The sequence below is a fragment of the Dermochelys coriacea genome, chromosome 10 (assembly GCF_009764565.3).
Source record: "Dermochelys coriacea isolate rDerCor1 chromosome 10, rDerCor1.pri.v4, whole genome shotgun sequence".
Taxonomy (NCBI): Eukaryota; Metazoa; Chordata; order Testudines; family Dermochelyidae; genus Dermochelys; species Dermochelys coriacea.
In genome coordinates this window covers 16,228,568-16,248,095 of record NC_050077.1, presented here as the reverse complement: position 1 = coordinate 16,248,095, position 19,528 = coordinate 16,228,568, and the positions used below count along the sequence as shown (strand labels likewise).

The window sequence follows — 19,528 nt, the reverse complement described above, 5'->3', positions numbered from 1 at the left end:
TTGTAAACAAAAGCAAAAATCATTGTTATCTGCTGTGAATTATTTGTCCACCTCTATTGTCATGCTGAGTCTAGCCTATAGGAGAGAGGCATAATATTGCTTCAAGAAAGTGTCATACCTAAATCTTAACAACACTTTTCATCAGTAGATCTCAAAGTACTTCACAAACTTTAATGTTTTTATTGTCACAACAATAAAAGGTGAGGTAGGGAAGTTCTATTATCTTCATTTTACAGATTGGGAACTAAGACACTTATAGGGAATGTCTACACTGCAAAAGAAGGTGTGTTCCTCATTCTGGATAGTTAGCTAACTCAGGTAAAAATAGCAGTGATGACACAGCAACTTGGCTTTTAGCTCAGGTTAGCAGCTTGAGTTCAACCTTTGGGGAGCCTGAGGTTGCTATTTTAACCCAAGTTAGCTGATGTGGGTTAGCTAACTGAGCTAAGAACATGTTTTTTTTCTGGGGGCAAGGACAATGCAGACATGCCCAGAGAGGAACAAGTGACTGGCCCAAGATCACACACGAGTCTGTGGTGGAGCAGGGAACTGAACAGTCTCCCACATCCTCGGCTACTGCCCTAACCACTGAATTATGAACCACTAGTTATGACCTCTCTACTTTGGAACGTCTTCCCTGCCACAGAGTTCCCAATAAGAAAAGGAGGACTTTTGGCACCTTAGAGACTAACAAATTTATTAGAGCATAAGCTTTCGTGAGCTACAGCTCACTTCATCAGATGCATTTGGTGGGGAAAAAAAAAACAGAGTTCCCAATGTAAGTGGCTAATAGATCAAGCCTTACACAAGGGTAATACCCTTAGCTCGCTGCACAGAGTGCTAGTGACTATGACAAATGCTGCACTTGCAATTAAATTGACTTGCAAGACTCCGGACTCTAAAAATCAGCATGAAGCTAGTCAGCTCCAAGTCAAAGGAAACCTGCGCCAAGCAAGTCGGCTAGTCCAGCGATGTGCCCCATACACCGAGCGAGACAGATGAGTGGCGGAGTGCCCCGATGGGGGCAGGCACTTTCTGAAGCACAGGGAAAGGCACAGTCCCTGGCCCAAGACCAGCATGTCTTGTCCAGCACCCCTGGGGATGGGGACAGTCTTCTGCAAAGCTCTTGCCTCCCCCCTTACCTGCACCCCGGGGCGCTGAAGCACAGCCCCGAGCTAGTGTTTGGCAGAGCTAGCCATGCCCGGAGTGCAGATTAAGCTGCTGGATGAGGGGGTGGAGGGCGGCAGGCAGGGGACACAGGTGTGCGAGGGCTGTACTGGGGGAGCGGGTTACCTCGCGCACCCGGCTCCTTACTGCTGGGCTTGAGTGACGCGTCTGGAGGGGCCACACTAACAGCCCGCCCAGGGGGCCTGATGTCTGCTGCTCACGGGGCTCGCGCCCCTCCCGCGCGCGCGCGCGCGCGCTGCCCAGGGGCCTGGGGCCTCAGGGAAGTGCGAGCGCGCTCAGCCCCGACGCGGGGGCGGGGAAGGGGGCGTGTCCCTTGCGGTGGGTGGGGCGGGGCCTCCCGCTCCGGTTTCCCAGGGTGCACTGGGCGCGCTGGCTGTCTGGCCACGTCTCCGGGCCACGTCGTTCGGTGTCCGCTGAGCTCTCGCCATCTTCGGTCCCCGGCTCCGGGCTCCCCTGCCTCCGCCATGAACATCTTCCGCCTCACCGGGGACCTGTCCCACCTGGCGGCCATCATCATCCTGCTGCTCAAGATCTGGAAGACCCGCTCCTGCGCCGGTGCGTGCCCGGGGGGACCGCACGGACTTGGGGGAGCGGCCAGCGGGGCCTGATACGTCCGGGGCGGACCGGATCCAGGGAGCCGGGACTGATCCTCCCTGGGCGCAACAGGCCGACCCGAGAGGGAGCGGGGCCTGATGTTTCCTGGGAGGACCCGACCGACCCTACGCGGGGGAGCGGGGCCTGATCCTCCGCTGCGGGGAGGGAGACGGAGGGAACTAGACCGACCCGGGGGGGTGGGGGGCGTGGATCGATCTCGCGGTCTCCTCTCAGCCCCTTCTGTGGGGAAACCCGCCTTCCCACAGGGGCCTCTGCCCTCCCCTCCTGGGGTGGGGCAACACCCCCCTTCCCCCAGGAGTTGCCTCAGTTGCCAGGGGATGGGGCAGCGAGGGGGTTTCGGCCCTCACGCCCCCGGGGCACTGAGGTGAGGAGCGGTGCCTTTGCTGGAGGTGGGAGAGAGGGGGGGATTTCTTTGCTGGAGAGAGAGCATTGACAGGTCTTCATGGGGGACTCACAAAATCCCCAGCAGCAGGGAGAAGGGGGAGTTTTCTCTGAAGAACTGTCCCGCGTGTAGACAACATGCAGACTTCTCCTTCCCAAAGGTGGGAGGCTTGGGTAGATGTGAATCGGGGAGACTCTCGTTCTTGCCTTTCCTCCGCCGAAAAACACCCTAGGACCGGGCTAGCTCTAAATAAGGGCGATGCGCTTCCATTGCCTCCTCGTGTGACAGTTCTGATCATGTTAAAAATTTAGTGGCTTTAAGCAGTTGCAGTTATTCATGCTTCAGTCCCTGACTCGCTGCAGAAAGCACTAGTACTTTCCTCCATCCTACAGTTGTGCAGCTCATTCCTTATGTAACTGCCCAGTGGAAAGCGAATGAATGGGGGGCTGGTTTGGAGGAGGAGGGAATGAGTCTCCTGGAAGGCAGGCAAGCGTCACTTTGCACAACTAAATCAGAGTTGCAGAAATAAGATTAGTTTCTTAATTTTAAGTGAGCTGTCCTCATTCTCTAGCAGTGTCCAGCCTAAATTTTCCTCTGTCTGTGTATGCTTTCTTTCTTTCAACACAGATCTAATTTACGAAGGGCAGGCTTTCGTGTTGATGTTTGGAGTAGCTGACATTGCAGTTTGCAAATCCTGAATTTTCTCTTGCTGTCTTCGTATTTTAGATCTAATCACACTAATTTGGACTCTTTATTCCTTTTTCAAAAGGCGTTACGTTGCCATCCTATTAGATTCGAGGTTTGGAGCGGTCTCTCACTTGTATTGCTAACTGCAATAGAAAATTGGAAGCGAATGACTGAATCCGGGCTTGAGAATAGGCTCTCAATTGGAATTCCTGGCCTAGTCTGACGTGGCAGCTTACTGAAGGTGTGGTGGATTGAGCTGCTTGGAAGAGGGATGATGTTGAATTCTGGCTGTATGTTGTCAGCTTTTCAGAACCACTGTTCTCATGGGTCTATAATTTTGCTGTGTCAATTCACTGTCACTGCATTGGGGAAAGGCTTGATTCCTATTGTACATGTATTAGTGCTTTGTCTAGTCAAGTGTTAACTCTCTGCTGCTACAGAGTGGGGCTTCCCTGGACTGGTGTGTGTTTAAGTAGGGGGAACCCCAGTGTGTGGAGGGATCCCATGGATGGTGATTTAAAAAAAAATTGCTAAGGATCATGATGGATTCTCCATCACTTGAAGTTTTTAAATCAAGATTGGATGTTTTTCTAAAAAGATATGCTCTAGGAATCATTTTGGGGACAGTTATAATGCATCCGATGAAGTGAGCTGTAGCTCACGAAAGCTTATGCTCTAATAAATTTGTTAGTCTGTAAGGTGCCACAAGTACTCCTTTTCATTTTGGGGACAGTTATACAGGAGGTCAGACTAAATTATCACCGTGGAATATGTATCCATAGAGAAAAGTGATGAGTGAACAGTACAGCTATCAGGAAATAGCTTTGGAAGCAGTTTTCTACCATTGTACATTGTTCCAGAAAGCTACAACTACTGCTGCTCCAGTAATTCAATCTAGGATAGCATAGTGGTTTGAGCATTGGCCTGCTAAACCCAGGGTTGTGAGTTCAATCCTTGAGGAGGCCATTTAGGGATCTGGGGCAAAAATTGGGGATTGGTCCTGCTTTGAGCAGGGGGTTGGACTAGATACTCTGTGAAATATATGTGTATTAAATAATCTGCCCACCCAGCAGCTATATGTAATACCAATTCTTCAAGAAGCCTGGCCTTCAACTGGAGCTTCTTTTGGCCCTCTGTGAGAGCAGGTATTCCTGTAACTAGTCCTTGCTGTCACTTGTTGGCAGGAAGCATTGCCTAGGTACTAATTTTATAGTGAAGCAGGAATGGCTAAGATGTTGAGCTAACAAAGTACAAATGGAGAGTTATTGTAAAGAGCCCTAGAGGGACTGAGGATGGGGAAATAAAATGACTTAAGGTACAGGTAGTATGTTGTGAAGCATCTATAAGGCACACTCACCAAATTAAAAAATGTTTAATACCCTGTGCAGGTAGGTTATAGAGCTTTTCTTTAGCAGTCTACGAACAAGCAAGCTAGATGAGGAAAGGTGAAGAATATGGAAATACTGATATTTTGTGTTAGCTACAGTCACTATTCATTTGGTAGTTTGGGGAAACTGTTTTTTTTAAAGTTACCAATTTTGAGGTATAGTATTTGTCACAATACAAAAGTAACTTGTTTTCTAACCATCTTTATTAGGATATCTAGCAGTGAACTTAGGATTTAGATAGAACAGCAGTTCAGAACTATTTATAAAGGGCCCTACAGGTTAATGTTACTTAAAACATAATCCTTGCCAGTAAAGTTTACAGTCAAAAAGCCCAGTTCTACAAATCCTTCTTGATGTGTGTCATACAAATAAGAGTTTTGGAGTACTGGGCCCAATGTCAAGAAACAAATACAGAGAAAAGCTTATGGTTTGGGAGTTTAAAAAGACTTCCAACCCAGGCATATGAGATGCTGAAGAAGAAGATGAAGATGAAGAGATGCTATATTGAAACCAGTGACTAAGATGAAAGGTTATATTTTCTACTTCCTGAGTGGTCAAGGTGCTGACCTGAGATCCAGAAGATTCTGGTTCAATTCCCTGCTCCACCGGACTTCTTATGTGATCTTTTTGGAATACTGGGGTAATTATTATATCAGCAAATATACAACATAAAAAAGAATTTAGTCCCATCACCCTTAGGTGTTTAATGATCAAAATGCTATCAGTTCCCCAAAGTCACTTTTTCCAGAGTTAGTAGATTTTTGGAAACAAACCTTTACCTTTGTCTCCAGTAAGTTATAGAGTTGTAACATCTCTCCTGGGGGCTGCTTTTTCTAGCACTAAGCAATGAAATAGCCTGTATTGTATAGGGCTCCAGACTCCTTCAACTCCCAGAATGCCCTTCTAAAAGGAAATTAATTGCCTACTTTTCCTTAGCTCTTTTAGTAGGAAAAATCTGCTTTATGCTCTTATCTATTCCTCTTTGTGAGATGGAGATAAATTTACCAGGGTTTATTTTCTCAAAGAAAAGTCAGGTGGAACTAGGGGAAGGAGTTCAGATCCTTCTTTTTTTCTTCTCTCAGGGCTCTAGCCTCTGAGCCCTAACAATAGTGAGTAAGAATAAATTCACTGTGGTCTTCAGAGGCTCATCCCTTCTGAGGTTCGTTTGGGTGCAAGTGATCATGTAATGATAGATTTGACGATCCTAAGGGAAGGAGGGAATGAGACCACTAGAATAAGGACAATGGACTTCAAAAAAGCAGACTTTAGCAAACTCCGAGAACTGGTAAGTAAGGTCATGTGGGGAGAAAATCTAAGGGAAACAGGAGTTCAAGAGAGCTGGCAGTTTTGCAAGGAGACAGTATTGAAGGCTCAATTGCAAACTATCCCAATGTGAAGGAAAGATAGGAAGAGGCCAATATGGCTCCATCAGGAGCTCTTTAATGACCTGAAAATCAAAAAGGAATGCTACAAAAAGTTGAAACATGGACAAATTATAAGGTTGCATACAAAAGAAAAACAAAAGAATGTACAGACAAAATGAGAAAAGCTAAGATACAAAATGAGTTATACCTAGTAAGGGATATAAAAGGTGATAAGTTCTTTAAATACATTATGAGCAAGAGAAAGATGAAGGAAAGTGTAGGTCCTCTGTTTAGTGGGGAAGGAGAGCTAATAACTGATGTCATCAAGAAGACTCAGGTGTTTAATGCCTATTTTGCTTCAGTTTTCACTAAAAAGGTTAATGGTGGCCAGACACTCAATGCAGTTAATATTAAACAAGAAAGGGGAAGGAATGCAAGCCAAAATAGGGAAAGACCAAGGTCAAGAATATTTAAGTATGTTAAATATATTCAACTCAGCAGGGCCTGATGAAATTCATCCTAGGGTACTTAAGGAATGAACTGAAGCAATCTTGGAATTATCAGTTATCTTTAAGAACTCTTGGAGGACTGGTAAGGTCCCAGAGGCCTGGAGAAAGGCAAAGATCGATACTATCTTTAAAAAGGGGAAAACGGAGCACACAAGAAATTATAGACCAATCAGCCTGACTTTGATACTTGGAAAGATACTGGAACAAATTATTAAACAATCCGTTTTTAAGCACCTAGAGATTAATAGGGCTATAAGGCATAGCCAGCATGGATTTGTCAAGTCAAGTTAAACCATGGCAAAATTTCCTTCTCTGGCAGGGTTCCTGGCCTAGTGGATGTGGGAAGCAGTAGATGTGCTATATCTCGATTTTTAGTAAGGCTTTTGACACAGTCCCACATGACACGCTTCTAAGCAAACCAGGGAAATGCTGTCTAGATGAAATTACTATAAGGTGGGTGCACAACTGGTAGAAAGTCTGTACTGAAAAAATAGTTTTAAGTGGTTTGCTGTCAAATGGGAAGCGTGGATCTAGTGGGGTCCTGCAGGAATCAATCTTGGGTCTGGTGCTGATCAATATTTTCATTAATGACTCGGATATTGGAGTGGTTGGTGTGCTTATAAAATTTGCAGAGGACACCAAAATGGGAGGGATTGCAAGCTTTTGGAAGGACAGGATTAGAATTCAAAATGACCCTGACCAATTGTTGAATTGATCTGAATTCAAAAAGATGAAATTTAGTAAAGACAAGCGCAAAGTACTTCACCTAGAAAGGAAAAATCAGTTGATAACTACAAAATGGGGAACAGCTAGCTACATGGTATTACTGTTGACAAGGATCTGGAGGTCATAATGGATCATAAACTTAATATGAATCAATAATGTGATACAGTTGCAAAAAAAGTATAGTATCGTTCTCGGGTGTATTAACAGGATTGTCCTATGTAGGAAATGGGAGGTAATTTTCCTGCTCTACTCAACAGTGGTGATGCTTCAGCCAGAGTACTGTGTCCAGTTCTGGGCACCACACTTTAGGAAAGATGTGGACAAATTGGAGAGAGTCCAGAGGAGAGCACCAAAAATGGTAAATCGTCAGGAAAATGTGACCTACGAGGAAAGGTTAAAAAAACCCTAGGCATGTTTAGTCTTGAGAAAAGAAGACTGAGGGCTGTTATAAAGAAGAGATGATCAATTGTTCTCCATGTCCACTGAAGGTAGGACAAGAAATAATGAGCTTAATCTGTAGCAAAGGAGATATAGGTTAGATATTAGGAAAAACTTTCTAACTATAAGGGTAGTTAAGACCAAGAAAAGGCTTCCAGGGGAAGTTGTGGAATCTCCATCATTAGAGATTTTTAAGAACAGGGTAGATAAACACCTGTGAGGCATGGTTTGTTTTTTTTAATCCTGCCTAAGCACAGGGGGTTGGACATGATGACTTCTTAAGGTCCTTTCCAGCCCTACATTTCTATGATTTTTCCCTGTGGGAGTTTGTCATATCAGTATGTGTTATATTCTAAGAATTCTATAAATATCAGTTTACACAGATTTGTCTGTAAGGCCATTCCAGAAGCACATCACCCATTATAATGGTACCAGATAACACTTCAACAGTCATTGATGAATACCCAACTGTCATCTTGAGGGCTTTATGCTATCACTTACAAAGCTTGTTTATTAGAGCAGTTTGTAACGTAATACCAAACATGCATGCATCCTATGATTTTCTCAGACTTTTTAAGGAAGGGTGTGAGCAAACTGACAGATGGTTTAACTGTGTGCCCCGAAATGAGTGATTCCAAAACTGTAGTTTATGGTCCGTGGAGAGCTGGCAAGTTGTAGTGTTGTTTACTCTTTTCTGTCTGCTTCTGTGTGTGTCTAAGGTCTGTGTTCCAAGAAGAGCTTGAAGGCCTGAAAAAGCAGTTGGAAATGAGGGGGAGGCAGCTTATGTACCTCTACTCTGAGCCAGTGATTCCTAAGAGAACACTGGAGGGAATGAGGCCACAAAGAGGAGGTAGTTTGTGATAGGAAAGGGGAGACCACAAGACAATTTCTTTTTATATGAGAAGTGGATCACACTATCAGTGTTTGAGAACCCCTGCCTTATATTGTTCTGGTAATGTGTTAGATTAAGTTAGAGGAAGGAATCCAAGGGGATAGCAATTAATTCAGGTAATGCTGCTCATTAAAGCTTTGGCAGAAAAACAATCCAGATTTTGGATAGCCAAACTACTTATTTCAGCTTTTGAATTAAGGCTTCAGAAAAATATTTACCACACCAAACAGCAACTCAGAAATAATTACTAGGAATCTTTGTGTTGAATTCCATACAGGAAGTTGCTGCTGAGCTTATTTAATATCATTATAAATTTCCTTTTTATGACATGAAAGTCAATATAACATGCCAAATAATGTGCTTCCATGAACTATACTCCTGGAGGAATTCTGTGCCACTGCGCAGGCACAGAATTCATGTCCTCTGTAGATTTATTTTTCCTTTGCGGAATATAGATTCTGCTAGAGAGGCACTGCAGTTACACTTCTGCCTACCAGGGGCTGCTGTGGCACCAGAAGAGAGGGCAGCCAGCAGAGAGGGGGGGGAAAAGAGGCTGCAGTCCTCACTGTGGGTTCAAGTGAGGAGGCAGGGGACAGAGACAGTGTGGCATGTGGGGTTTCTGGGAGGTCACAGTCTGGGGTTCAGAAGGGTTAGTGGTGTGGGATAGATGGGCGTGGGCTAAGGAGTAAGTGAGGTGACCGTATTGAGCCAGAGGCTAAATGGGAAGAGGGCTGCAGGGCCACATAGGGACAGGGAAGGGAAGCTCCGGGAGTCCCGGGGGTAGAGGGCTGCAGGGACAGAAGGGGATGGGGCAGATGTGCATGACTGAATGGGAGGGGCTAGAGGTCAGTCAGGGTCTGCATAGGGGATGCTTCCTAACAATCGACATACACACACAAAAATATGCCATACTTCTCCCACCCACATCCAACAACCTTCCAGCTTCCCTCCCAGGCTCCTTCCCTCTCCCTCAATTCCTCCACTACCCCTGACTCCTCCAAGCCTTTGCACTGCTTCTGAGGGATGTGGGAAATACATTTTTGGATTGTAGTTTAAATGAATTACTTAGAGTTCTGTATGAATATGCCTAGTAAGAAATTTGTTTGTCAAAACAAAACACCACATTTCCTTTTTTTTTTTCTGTCTATATTGTTACAGACATACTTGCTGACAGGTATTTTGAAATAAATTGCCAAAATAATTGAAACTGGTGTGATTATATTGTGTTATTTTGACAAATAATTTTGCAGAATTTTTAATTTTTTGGCACAGAATTTCCCCAGGAGTAAAACTGTCATGTACAGATTGTTTTCTGTAATCCATTTCAAATTAGATTGGTTGCTCTGCAAATTAACTCATGAAATTGATTTGGTCTTCTGCAATATCCCTTGCCAAGTGTTAAAGATAACCTGTAATTGCACGGGCTGTCAAACTACATGATGTATATACCCTAAATGAGCAGGGTAAGAGGGGCATTATGCACATTTTTAATATAAAATGGACCTTTTTTCATCTGGTAGGTCCTGGAATCAATACCTTCTATGGGACCAGCTGCTACACTGTGCTGATGACTTCACACTCATCACTGAACCTTACTAGAGGCTATAGCCAACTTATATGGGAAAGACAAGTCCATATTTTCTCCAAAAAAATGCCATTTTGGAAAGATTTTTAAAAAAACAAAAGAAAACCCTACAATGGTTTGGAGATGGTTATTTTGGGTGGGTTTGTTTGTTGCAAATCTTGACTTTTCACAGTAGGCTGATTCAAGTCTACAGTAGGTTCTGTACCTGGCCCGATGCCGGGTATCCTTGGCTGGTATGGACTTCAGGGGCCAAATAAATGGATTTACTTTTATATTCAAAATATTCTAAATGGCCATTTTCAGGGCTTGAGAACTCTATTCAGCTGTGGCTAATGGTGAGTGGGGGCTTAAACTATAAATTTCATTTTTTGGAAACTAAGATTGCAAAATTCCAACTCAGAAAAGATATAAACAAAAACTATATAGTGTTTATTTGCATAACTGAAGATTTTAAGCTTTTATGGCTTTTACTTTATTATGTTAAGATTTAGGTTATTGGCGATTGGTTGATACTAGAGAGAATGTATTAAGCTTCCCAAATAAATGTTTATTACATATGAAAGTTGTAATAAAATACCTAATTAACAAAATATTACAATTAAGCTACTCAAGTAATAGACTATATGTATAAATACGGTTCATTTAGGTGCAAAACATTGTTTTATTTGCGGGAAACTTTACTCAAAGCATTTCCTCCCTGCATGGAGAGCATCATGGATGAACTTTCTCTGTATTTTTTAAGGGCCTGATATTAAAAGCCATTACTAGGAAATTAATTTCATGGACCTTAATAAAGAGGAGTAAAGATTTGCAGTGCCAGGTTTTAACTTTTATAGCAAGTCATAAAACAGGACAGATCTATAAATGCTAAATATTTCTTACCCTCTGTCTCTGAGCCTTTAACAGATTTAATCTGTTTTGCTAAAATATTGGGTAAACTACTTTCACTCAAAACAATCAGAAATGAGGATAGTCATATGGTAATAGAAATGTAGAGCAGGTGGTGTCACTGCTCACATCAGAGTATCAGATCAGAATGGTAATATCATGCAAAGACACTAAAGGTAACATTTTCAAAAGTACCTAAGACTTACTGTCTTCAGTGGAACTACTCACAGTGCCTGAAGTGAAGCACATGCAAGGTCTTTGCAGGATTGGCTTTATAAGCCTAAATCCCATTTTCAAAGTCATTTTTAAAACAAGATTTAGGCTCCTAGGTCACTTAAGTCCTTTTATAAATGTTACTGTATATACTGTTAAGCACACTTTTTGACTATTCTATATAAAATTTATTTGCCTAATCATGTGGAGCAATTCAACTGTAAGATTAGATTGCCATATTCACTGTTAAAATAGCTTTAATTCCTTTCAAGTCACTAAGCAACTGGTGTTTGTGTGCTCCTCTGATCCCTGAAATATGCAGTATCTCTCGTTTACATGCTCTATCCTTGCATCTTTGGAGCTATCCAGTATGTAGCTAATGTATAGGGGCATGTGACAACACTGGTTACAATACAAAGCTAATTCTTACTAATATAACGGAGCTCTGCTATATATATATAAGCTACTAGTGGTGATACCGAACAGGTGGCATAACCTCCCAAAGTATGATCTGCAAACTGTATGGCTTCTAATAACTTCAACTAAATCTTGTATCATGCTGGCACCTTTTCCATTGCATAGTTTAGTGATGCCAGTGCACTTTAGTTTGATATCACTAACATGCACAAACTCCTGACACTGTTGGTGCTTCTCTTAGTTCTGAGAAGTCAGTCTCTGTCCTCACTGTGTAGGGAAATCCACTTGTGCAGGGAAATCCACTCCTGCACTTTTACCATTTACTTCTACACCTTTATCAGCAAACATTGTCCTTTGTTATATATAATAATTATTTCATTTATTGCTTTAGGTATTTCTGGGAAGAGCCAGCTTCTCTTTGCTCTGGTCTTCACTACCCGTTATCTGGATCTCTTCACTTCATTCATTTCATTGTATAACACATCTATGAAGGTACAGTATACTGTATAAGTGAGAAAGGCTAGTCATTGTTTTGCCCAGACAGTTCCCTTAACATAAGCCTCTTGTGGTAGGTGACGATCTATTGCATTGGTAACTTAAAGGACAAAGGAGCTTCAGACAAAGTATATTGAAACTTGCACTCCGTACAAATACTCTTTCCCACCAAAGAAACTTTCTATAAGCTGTTAATATGAGGAAATATGACATCTAGATCAGATGAAGCTGCAACTATAGAAAAGGAGTAATTTGTTAAAAGCTATGTAGTAAGCTGGATTTTTCATCATGGCATTTGGAGCTTTATGAATGTCAGTTAACACAACATTGTAAGATAAATCATATATTGTTTTTACAAACATGTAAATTGACTTACCCAAGATTGCTCAAGAAGTTAACAGCAGAGTCAGGAACATGCTCCAGGAATCTCAAGTCCCAGTCTAACACTTTAACCACCAGTAGCTTATATTTCTTCAAATTTCATGTTCACTTTGATGTGTGGACTCTGGACATTGATGGAGTCAAGTTTTGTTACTCTGGGCGTATTTGAATATATTTATCTTGTAAATTTTGCTTTTTTTTAAACATTATTTTCTGCATAGAATCTGACAAAGCAGTGGAACAAAACACACTGCACGGTATTATGGCTAGTCTGTGATAAAAAAGGAAAAAGAAATAGAAATCAACCGTTCAGGGCTTCTAGCTATGTGCTCATTCTCCAGGCTATGTGTCTTTTAAAGTGTTTGGTTCTGTTGAGTAAGCATGATGCTATAGCTACATGACAGAGCATACATGAGGATCAGATCTGTGTTTCTGATCGCTTTCTAATATCCATGTGCATGCTGCACTGTAATTTTCAACCATTCATAACTTCATATTTTTCAGCGGTCTCAAAGCACATAGTGGTAATGGATTATGCATATGTACAATTTTAAGTTTAAATGTTTGGCAGTTTTTAGTATCCCCTTCACAGTTTTTCTACAAGAGGGAAAATGTATTTTTCCTTCCAATCCTCTCCACCCAAACATCTGAAAGAGTTTTGCTGAAATTTCCTTTAGTCACCATTAGCCAGAAGTAAGGTATGGAAAAATGTAGAACTAAAGGTGAAATGTGAAAATAGAGGGTTATAATGGAAACTGCCTTACATCCTGTCTGACAGAAGTCAGCAGGTTATAACTTGTATAATTATTTAAGTTAAAAAATGTAGAATCAAAAGTTATTGGCTTTTGAATTAGTACTCTACCAAGAGGAGCAAAGCACCATTCACTCCTTGTATTCTTTTGCAGTGTCATATAGACAAACAGTAAGCTTGGGTTTTTTATAAACAGTAATGTATTTTTTTTGTTAGGGAGTGCACAATCATATTTATATTCTGGGTTTTTTTTCTTATTAGCTTATCTACATTGCTTGCTCATATGCCACTGTGTACCTGATCTACATGAAATTTAAGGCTACCTATGATGGAAACCATGATACATTCAGAGTGGAGTTTCTGGTGGTTCCTGTTGGTGGACTCTCGTTTCTTGTCAATCATGACTTCTCTCCTCTAGAGGTTGGTTGAGGTTATTTCTGGTATTTTAAGTTTGTTGGTTTTCTGTAATAATGTAAAGAAGATGTAATTTTATTTAAAATATGCTTTCAACAGTTAGAAATGTTTCAGTATGAAAAAAATATTTTCAGAGTATATTGGACATAAGAGACACTTCTAAAAAGCCCACTCATAAAATACATCCTATGACAGATATGATGGTCCTGCACCCTTAACACACCTTTAAACTATCTGAACTTCAATCAGAATATGGTGTGTATAAAGAATACAGGTTATGGCGCTTTAAAGACTGAATATAGTGCTCAAATTGATGGTCACTTCATTATTTTATAAAACAGAAGCATATATTGTTCCCCTCACGCTCATGGCTGTGATATTAATCCAGCAGGATCATTTGTCTTATGTTTTTGGGCATTTTTCAAGCTTACCAGACTGGCAGCAGGTGAGAATTTGGTGCCATCTGGTAAAACCAAAAAGAATTACAAAAATTCTGAAATTTTGCATCATTATACTGTATTACAAACTTTCTAGAGTATTTTCAGGAATTGTAGCCACACTAGAAATACAGTAAATTTGTTTATCATTTGTGAAGCATTTATTTTCTGTGCCCATTATAGTGTATAAAATATACCTTCCTGTGTATATTTTCATTGGAATGAAATTGAATTTTTCTAGACCACAGAGTTGGCAGATTTCATTAAGGAAAGTGTCTTAATATTGTCTTGATGTCCTTCATTGCAACATCTTGTTTTTAAATCTTTCTTTTTTCTGTTCACTAGTGAGCTTTCAGCCAGTGTTAAAATACTCTATTTTGATTTCCATTGATGTTGCAAAACTTTAGGCTGGATGCTCTTTCCATTTAGGCATAAAATGGAATTTTACCTTTTTGTCTGCTTTTTATCTGGTGAGCACACAACAGTTGTAGATTGATAATTGCTTTCCTCAGTTAATAAGGTAAATGGATAAGAATTACCTTCTAGTCAACTGATTTTTTTTTTCTTTACTTTTTTTTACTTCTTTCACAATTAGGGCCTGGCCCTGCAACAAGTGAAGTCTGTGGAAGTTTTGCCACTGTCTTCAGTTTGTGCAGGATTAGGCCCTAATTGTGTGGTGGTGGTGATGAAAGAAAATAGGAGGAACTTACTCTCAATTTACTAGCCTAAGATTCTTTGTTTAAAAGCTGATCCAGAGAGATGAAAAGTGGCCTCAACAATTCGGAGACACTCAGGGTATGTGTACGCTGCAAAGTTGTCGACAAAACTTTTGTCTTTCACAGGTACTTAAAGCACACACACACACCCACCAACACACGCATGCACAAAACAAAAGTTTTGCCGACACAAGTGGCAGTGTGAACGCAGGAGTGCTCTTCTGCCGACAAAGCTAATGCTGCTCGCGGGGCTGGAAGTATTTTGTCGGCAAAAGTGCCGACAAAGTTCAAACAAGGAGTGTTTATGCACACTGACTTTTAGTGACAAGGCTATGTCGACACAGCCTTGTCGCTAAAAGCTGCATGGTGTAGAAAGTCCTCAGCATCTCACAGAATCAAGTCTCCTAAATGGATTTCAGGGTGCTGCAAATCTTTTAAGTGAAAGGCACATACTAGGAAACATTGACTTAATCGGCAAACTACTGCTGCAAGCTTATTAGGTAGTTGATTCAGAGATTCTCTTGTCTACAGTCATTTTGGGTGTTACTCATCTCGGGAACAAGTGTATGCAGTTTTCCTACTTGTCGTGATTGGAGAAGGTTTTTTCTGGATATGTGACGAGGAGGACTAGTCAAATTACTGTATTCATAAAATTGTTAGAGGGTAAAAACTGAGGTCAAACCAAACGTTTTCCTTACTCATAGGAATGGAGTGGTATTAGTGGTATTGAATGTACCTGCCTTTTTTCTTTCAGATCTTGTGGACCTTCTCCATCTATCTTGAATCAGTTGCTATCCTCCCCCAGCTTTTTATGATTAGTAAAACCGGAGAAGCAGAGACCATCACCACTCACTATCTTTTCTTCTTGGGGCTGTACCGTGCCTTGTACTTAATCAATTGGATTTGGCGCTACTATTTTGAAGGATTCTTTGACCTCATAGCCGTTGTTGCTGGTGTGGTCCAGACCATTCTTTACTGCGACTTCTTCTATTTGTATGTTACAAAAGGTAAGTAGTACAGTAACTGGCAGCATCAGGTTGTATTATAATACCCTGTAGTGTCAGGCGTGGTTAAATTGACTTTTTTCTACTGATTCTCTGTACTGAGGTCACGAGCTTGTTAATATTATGTGTAAATTATTACAGTACATTCTTTGATAGTTCTTGGCCTTTTGATGGCCTGTCTGCACTACAGGTGGGACCATGGTTCTGATTAGCCTCTCTGACATAGCTCAAACTAATGTAATTCAGTATATCCACATTGCACTTTTTTTTTTTTGGAACAGTCATGTCATCCCTGCTTCCTGAACCCTGTAGAATCAGCACAGCTCTTCCATGCTTTTTAAACTGGTAGTATGAGTCCCATGGAGCATCTTTCAAGATGGAGAACACCTCCTGGACAAATAAGATTTGAGTGTATTTTATGTTGTTCCAAGAAACCATCAGCCCTGTAGAATCTGTTAGCTGTTCTGCCCCTCCTCATATTTCCCCCCATCATGTCACCCCAAAGTTGCATAATTGTGAATCTTATTACTTTGGTCAGGCTCACTCTGGTAGATCACCACTACTGGTTCATTGATGTTAGCATACCATAGCCTGGCAAAATTCATGATGCTAGAATTTAAGAATTCCCATGTGTACACAAAGGGGAAGAGTGGAACAGTCTCTTCCTTCCATATACTCTCCCTAGGAATTTAATGGCAGGGCAATGAGAGTTAGGAGGACCTGATTATAGAGCATTCCTTACAAAGAAGTGATTCTGTCTGATAAATTGTGTTCCTTCACATGCTTCAACAATGTGTCCATGGATACATCTATGTATTTAGTAACTTTTCTTCTCTTTTCTTTTTCTTTTTTTTCCCCCTAGTACTAAAAGGAAAGAAGCTCAGTTTGCCAGCGTAAGTGCCAAAAATCATCACCAGCATCTGTCCTTCTGGATGCTTGGACAGAACAATCCTTACCACAAGCAAAGGCGAAGATGCTTGAGACAGATAGTCAGAAATACAACTCTCTTTTTAGCACAGATAGTCATCAGTGGCTCTGTAAGAACAGAGGAAAAACAACCAGCGGATTTCTGTTTGATGCATCTTGCCTCTATCTTTTTTATTACTATGTATAAAGATTTTTTACATAAAGAAACTTATACTGTATTAATAAATTCAGTGTGTAGTTTCAATTTGAATAGTTCCAAAAGTGAGGTTTTGTGAGGTTGTTTGACCAGAAATAAGTACAAATGATTTTTTTTAATTTTCAAGGATTCTTTCAAATTACTGATTTATTTCCGTGCACACACACGTGTGCTCTCTGATGGATGGTAATCATTATTCTTCCCCTTCATTTCAATTTTCATTCCACTATATTTATTTTTTTCCAAAAGGTGAATTATATCTGTCAACTTAAATCTGAACCCACTGATATTTGATGTGAAGTTCTTGTGAGCAGTATGCTATGCCATGTGCTGATAGGGAGTTTCCTATGAAAACATGTCAATGCCATTAAGGCTGACAGTCATGTTTTATTAGAGTTTTCTCTCTTTGGTTCCTTCCCTTTTAAAAACAGGCTGTTAAAGGATGTTAGGGAGTCCATTCTTGTGGCCACCAGGGTGCATGCCCTCTGTGTCTTTGATCTGTTGTCTTGGAAGGCAATCCTAGTGATAAAGTATTTGGTGGCAATGCAGGCTAGAGAGGGTAAGGTGCTTGACTGTGTGGTTTAGTGATAAACATTTCTATTGTGTTTTTTATTCAGAAAAAGATGGTTAAACTGTTTTGGATGTAGAGCCCTACTTTCATTAGTAGTAATATTGTTGCAGCTATAAGGATGAATAACCCATGATAGTTGTCAAGTGCAGTAATCTGTAGGTGATCATTTTAAACGTCTTCAGTTTTTTAATGAATACTTTACAAGTAATGTCCATGTTCAGCTTCAAGTGGTTTTTGATGTGTCACTTTTGGACAATTAGTATGATTTTTATAAACTTGTTTGAAAATCAGCAGCACCAATTACCATTCTTTATATTCTTTAAATGATTCCCTTTTTTTACTGAGCTGTTGCATGATTTATCCTGTGTTACCATCCTCAATAAACATTTTATGAAATGGTGTAAATTGCATCTTTGTTCTTAAATTATGGCTTTGTATCATCCTGTGTCTGGATGAACAGTTGTAGTAACAGATGGTTGTTTAAATTAATTTCATTGTTGCTGTACTGGTGTTTGTGGGGAAATAGATATATTATCTTTAAACACAGTAACATCTGTTTAATATGAATGTTTTACTAAATCTTAAGTGGGAATAAATCTGTTGCTGCACTAGATTGGATTTAGAAATGTGACAGAGAAGATGAGTGGATCAAACACGGGTTGTGGATTGTGTACTGTTTGAATACTGTATTCAGGAGAGCTGGGTTCAGTTCTTGCCTCATATTTTGTGTATGAACTTGGATAAGTGACTTAATGTACTCTGTGCCTTAGCTCTGCATCTGTAAAATGGTGATAATTCTTTCTTCCTCATGGGGCGGTATTAGAATAAAATCCAGTAATGATTGTGAGGCATTCAGATACTACAGTAATGAGTGCCAAATAAGTACCTGGATAGATTTCATATTATTAATTACTATTGACCTTGCGTTTGGTTAAATTGTAGTTGTCTGTTACGGGTCTCTTTATTTCCCTCACCCATATTCCACCTAACTTCAAATGTAAATGAGATTGTTTTTCAGCTACCAGTCCAGCTACTGGAGGCACTTCTGTATTCTCACACCCATCCAACAATTTTGTGACTTGTTTTTCCATATCCTTTTTTTTTAATTTCTGCCCGTATTTTGTATTTCTCTCTACCTTTAATATCGTCCCCAATTCCCCATTTGTTCCCTAATGTTTCCATCTCACCTGTCTTTCCATACCTTTTGCAAACCTGCTGTCTCTGACCCATACCTTTGGGGAAAGGTTTGTTTGTTCCTCATGGAAGTTAAGACTGGTTTTGATTCTAGTTGTAGCCCGTAAACCGAACATAAATTTTACATGTGGGTATCTCCCTTTCTGAGGTGGCCACATCTTTAAGTAGAAGGACTCTCTGCTGAGGTCTGTACAGGAATTCTGTTTTTTTCAATACATATCTAGCTTTGGATGAGCTGAACATGGAATATTATTGAACACACAAAAATTACATTAAAAGAACATTATTAAGGTCTCCTTTCTCTTGCAATCCCCTGCCTCATTAATTACACACTTCCAACTTTGCAACAAATGAAGTAGGGGTCCTACAGACAAGTTTCTTCACTATATGACCCTAATTCATCCCCAGAGTAGCTCCATTCTGTGAACTGAATGAGGCAGGGATCTTGTGGAAAAGTAATCATAATCACATACTATCATAAATCCATATCCACAAGGGGGCTTAATTAAGATTGCACAGGCACCCTTAATTCTGGCATTTCCTAACTTTTGAGTCCTTGAATTTTATGTGCAGTCTTAAAGTTCTTTTAATATCATTTGTGTGTGTGTAATTTCATATCTTATTAAAAAACAAACTTATAATGTGTCATCCTAATGTATGTCTACATTGTACTGTAAACCTGGGTCTGTAGGACCCAGGTTTGTGGACTCGGTGTCTCTGAGCCCATGCTGGATTGCAAACCTGGGTTTGCAATTGCTGGACCAGCAGAGCCATGCTAACATGTCCAGACTACACTACACAGACCTTCTGACTCAGGTCTATGGCTTGAGTTGCATCCAGACTGGAAAATGACAGGGCTTGGACCCAAGTCACAGTGGAACTCGGTCTGACACAGCTATGTCACTTTCCAAGGGTACCCAAGAACCAAGATTGTGAGGTACCTCACCACTTCTTGCCCCTAGGTGACAGAGTCTTGGCTCTGCTTGCTTTGGATAGAGTCCCTGAAACCAACAGCCTGGAGCAGCATCAGCACTGCTTTCCAAGCCTCTGGAGACCTCAATTTCTCTGTACAGGTACTTGGAGCATTCCCTGCAGTGTCCAGCCCATTGTCCATGGGATACTCACAGAATTACCAGGTTCACTCGTTCCA

The 19,528-nt window shown here is 40.9% G+C and overlaps 1 protein-coding gene across 1 annotated transcript; it reads left to right on the top strand.

Moving 5' to 3' along the window:
* Nucleotides 1-1,517: 1,517 nt before the first annotated feature.
* Nucleotides 1,518-17,589, top strand: KDELR2 (KDEL endoplasmic reticulum protein retention receptor 2). Its single transcript, XM_038420313.2, has 5 exons — nucleotides 1,518-1,743; nucleotides 11,684-11,784; nucleotides 13,181-13,339; nucleotides 15,241-15,493; nucleotides 16,353-17,589. Exons 1-5 carry the CDS (start codon nucleotides 1,653-1,655, stop codon nucleotides 16,385-16,387), a joined length of 639 nt encoding a protein of 212 aa, XP_038276241.1. The 5' UTR covers nucleotides 1,518-1,652; the 3' UTR covers nucleotides 16,388-17,589.
* The last annotated feature ends 1,939 nt before the right edge of the window (nucleotides 17,590-19,528 follow it).

Coding starts and splice junctions, on each gene's coding strand:
- KDELR2 (XM_038420313.2), top strand. CDS start 1,653: ATGAACATCTTCCGCCTCACCGGGGACCTGTCCCACCTGGCGGCCATC. Junction 11,785..13,180: donor TGTATAACACATCTATGAAG/GTACAGTATACT, acceptor TTTTCTTATTAG/CTTATCTACATTGCTTGCTC. Junction 15,494..16,352: donor CTATTTGTATGTTACAAAAG/GTAAGTAGTACA, acceptor TTTTCCCCCTAG/TACTAAAAGGAAAGAAGCTC.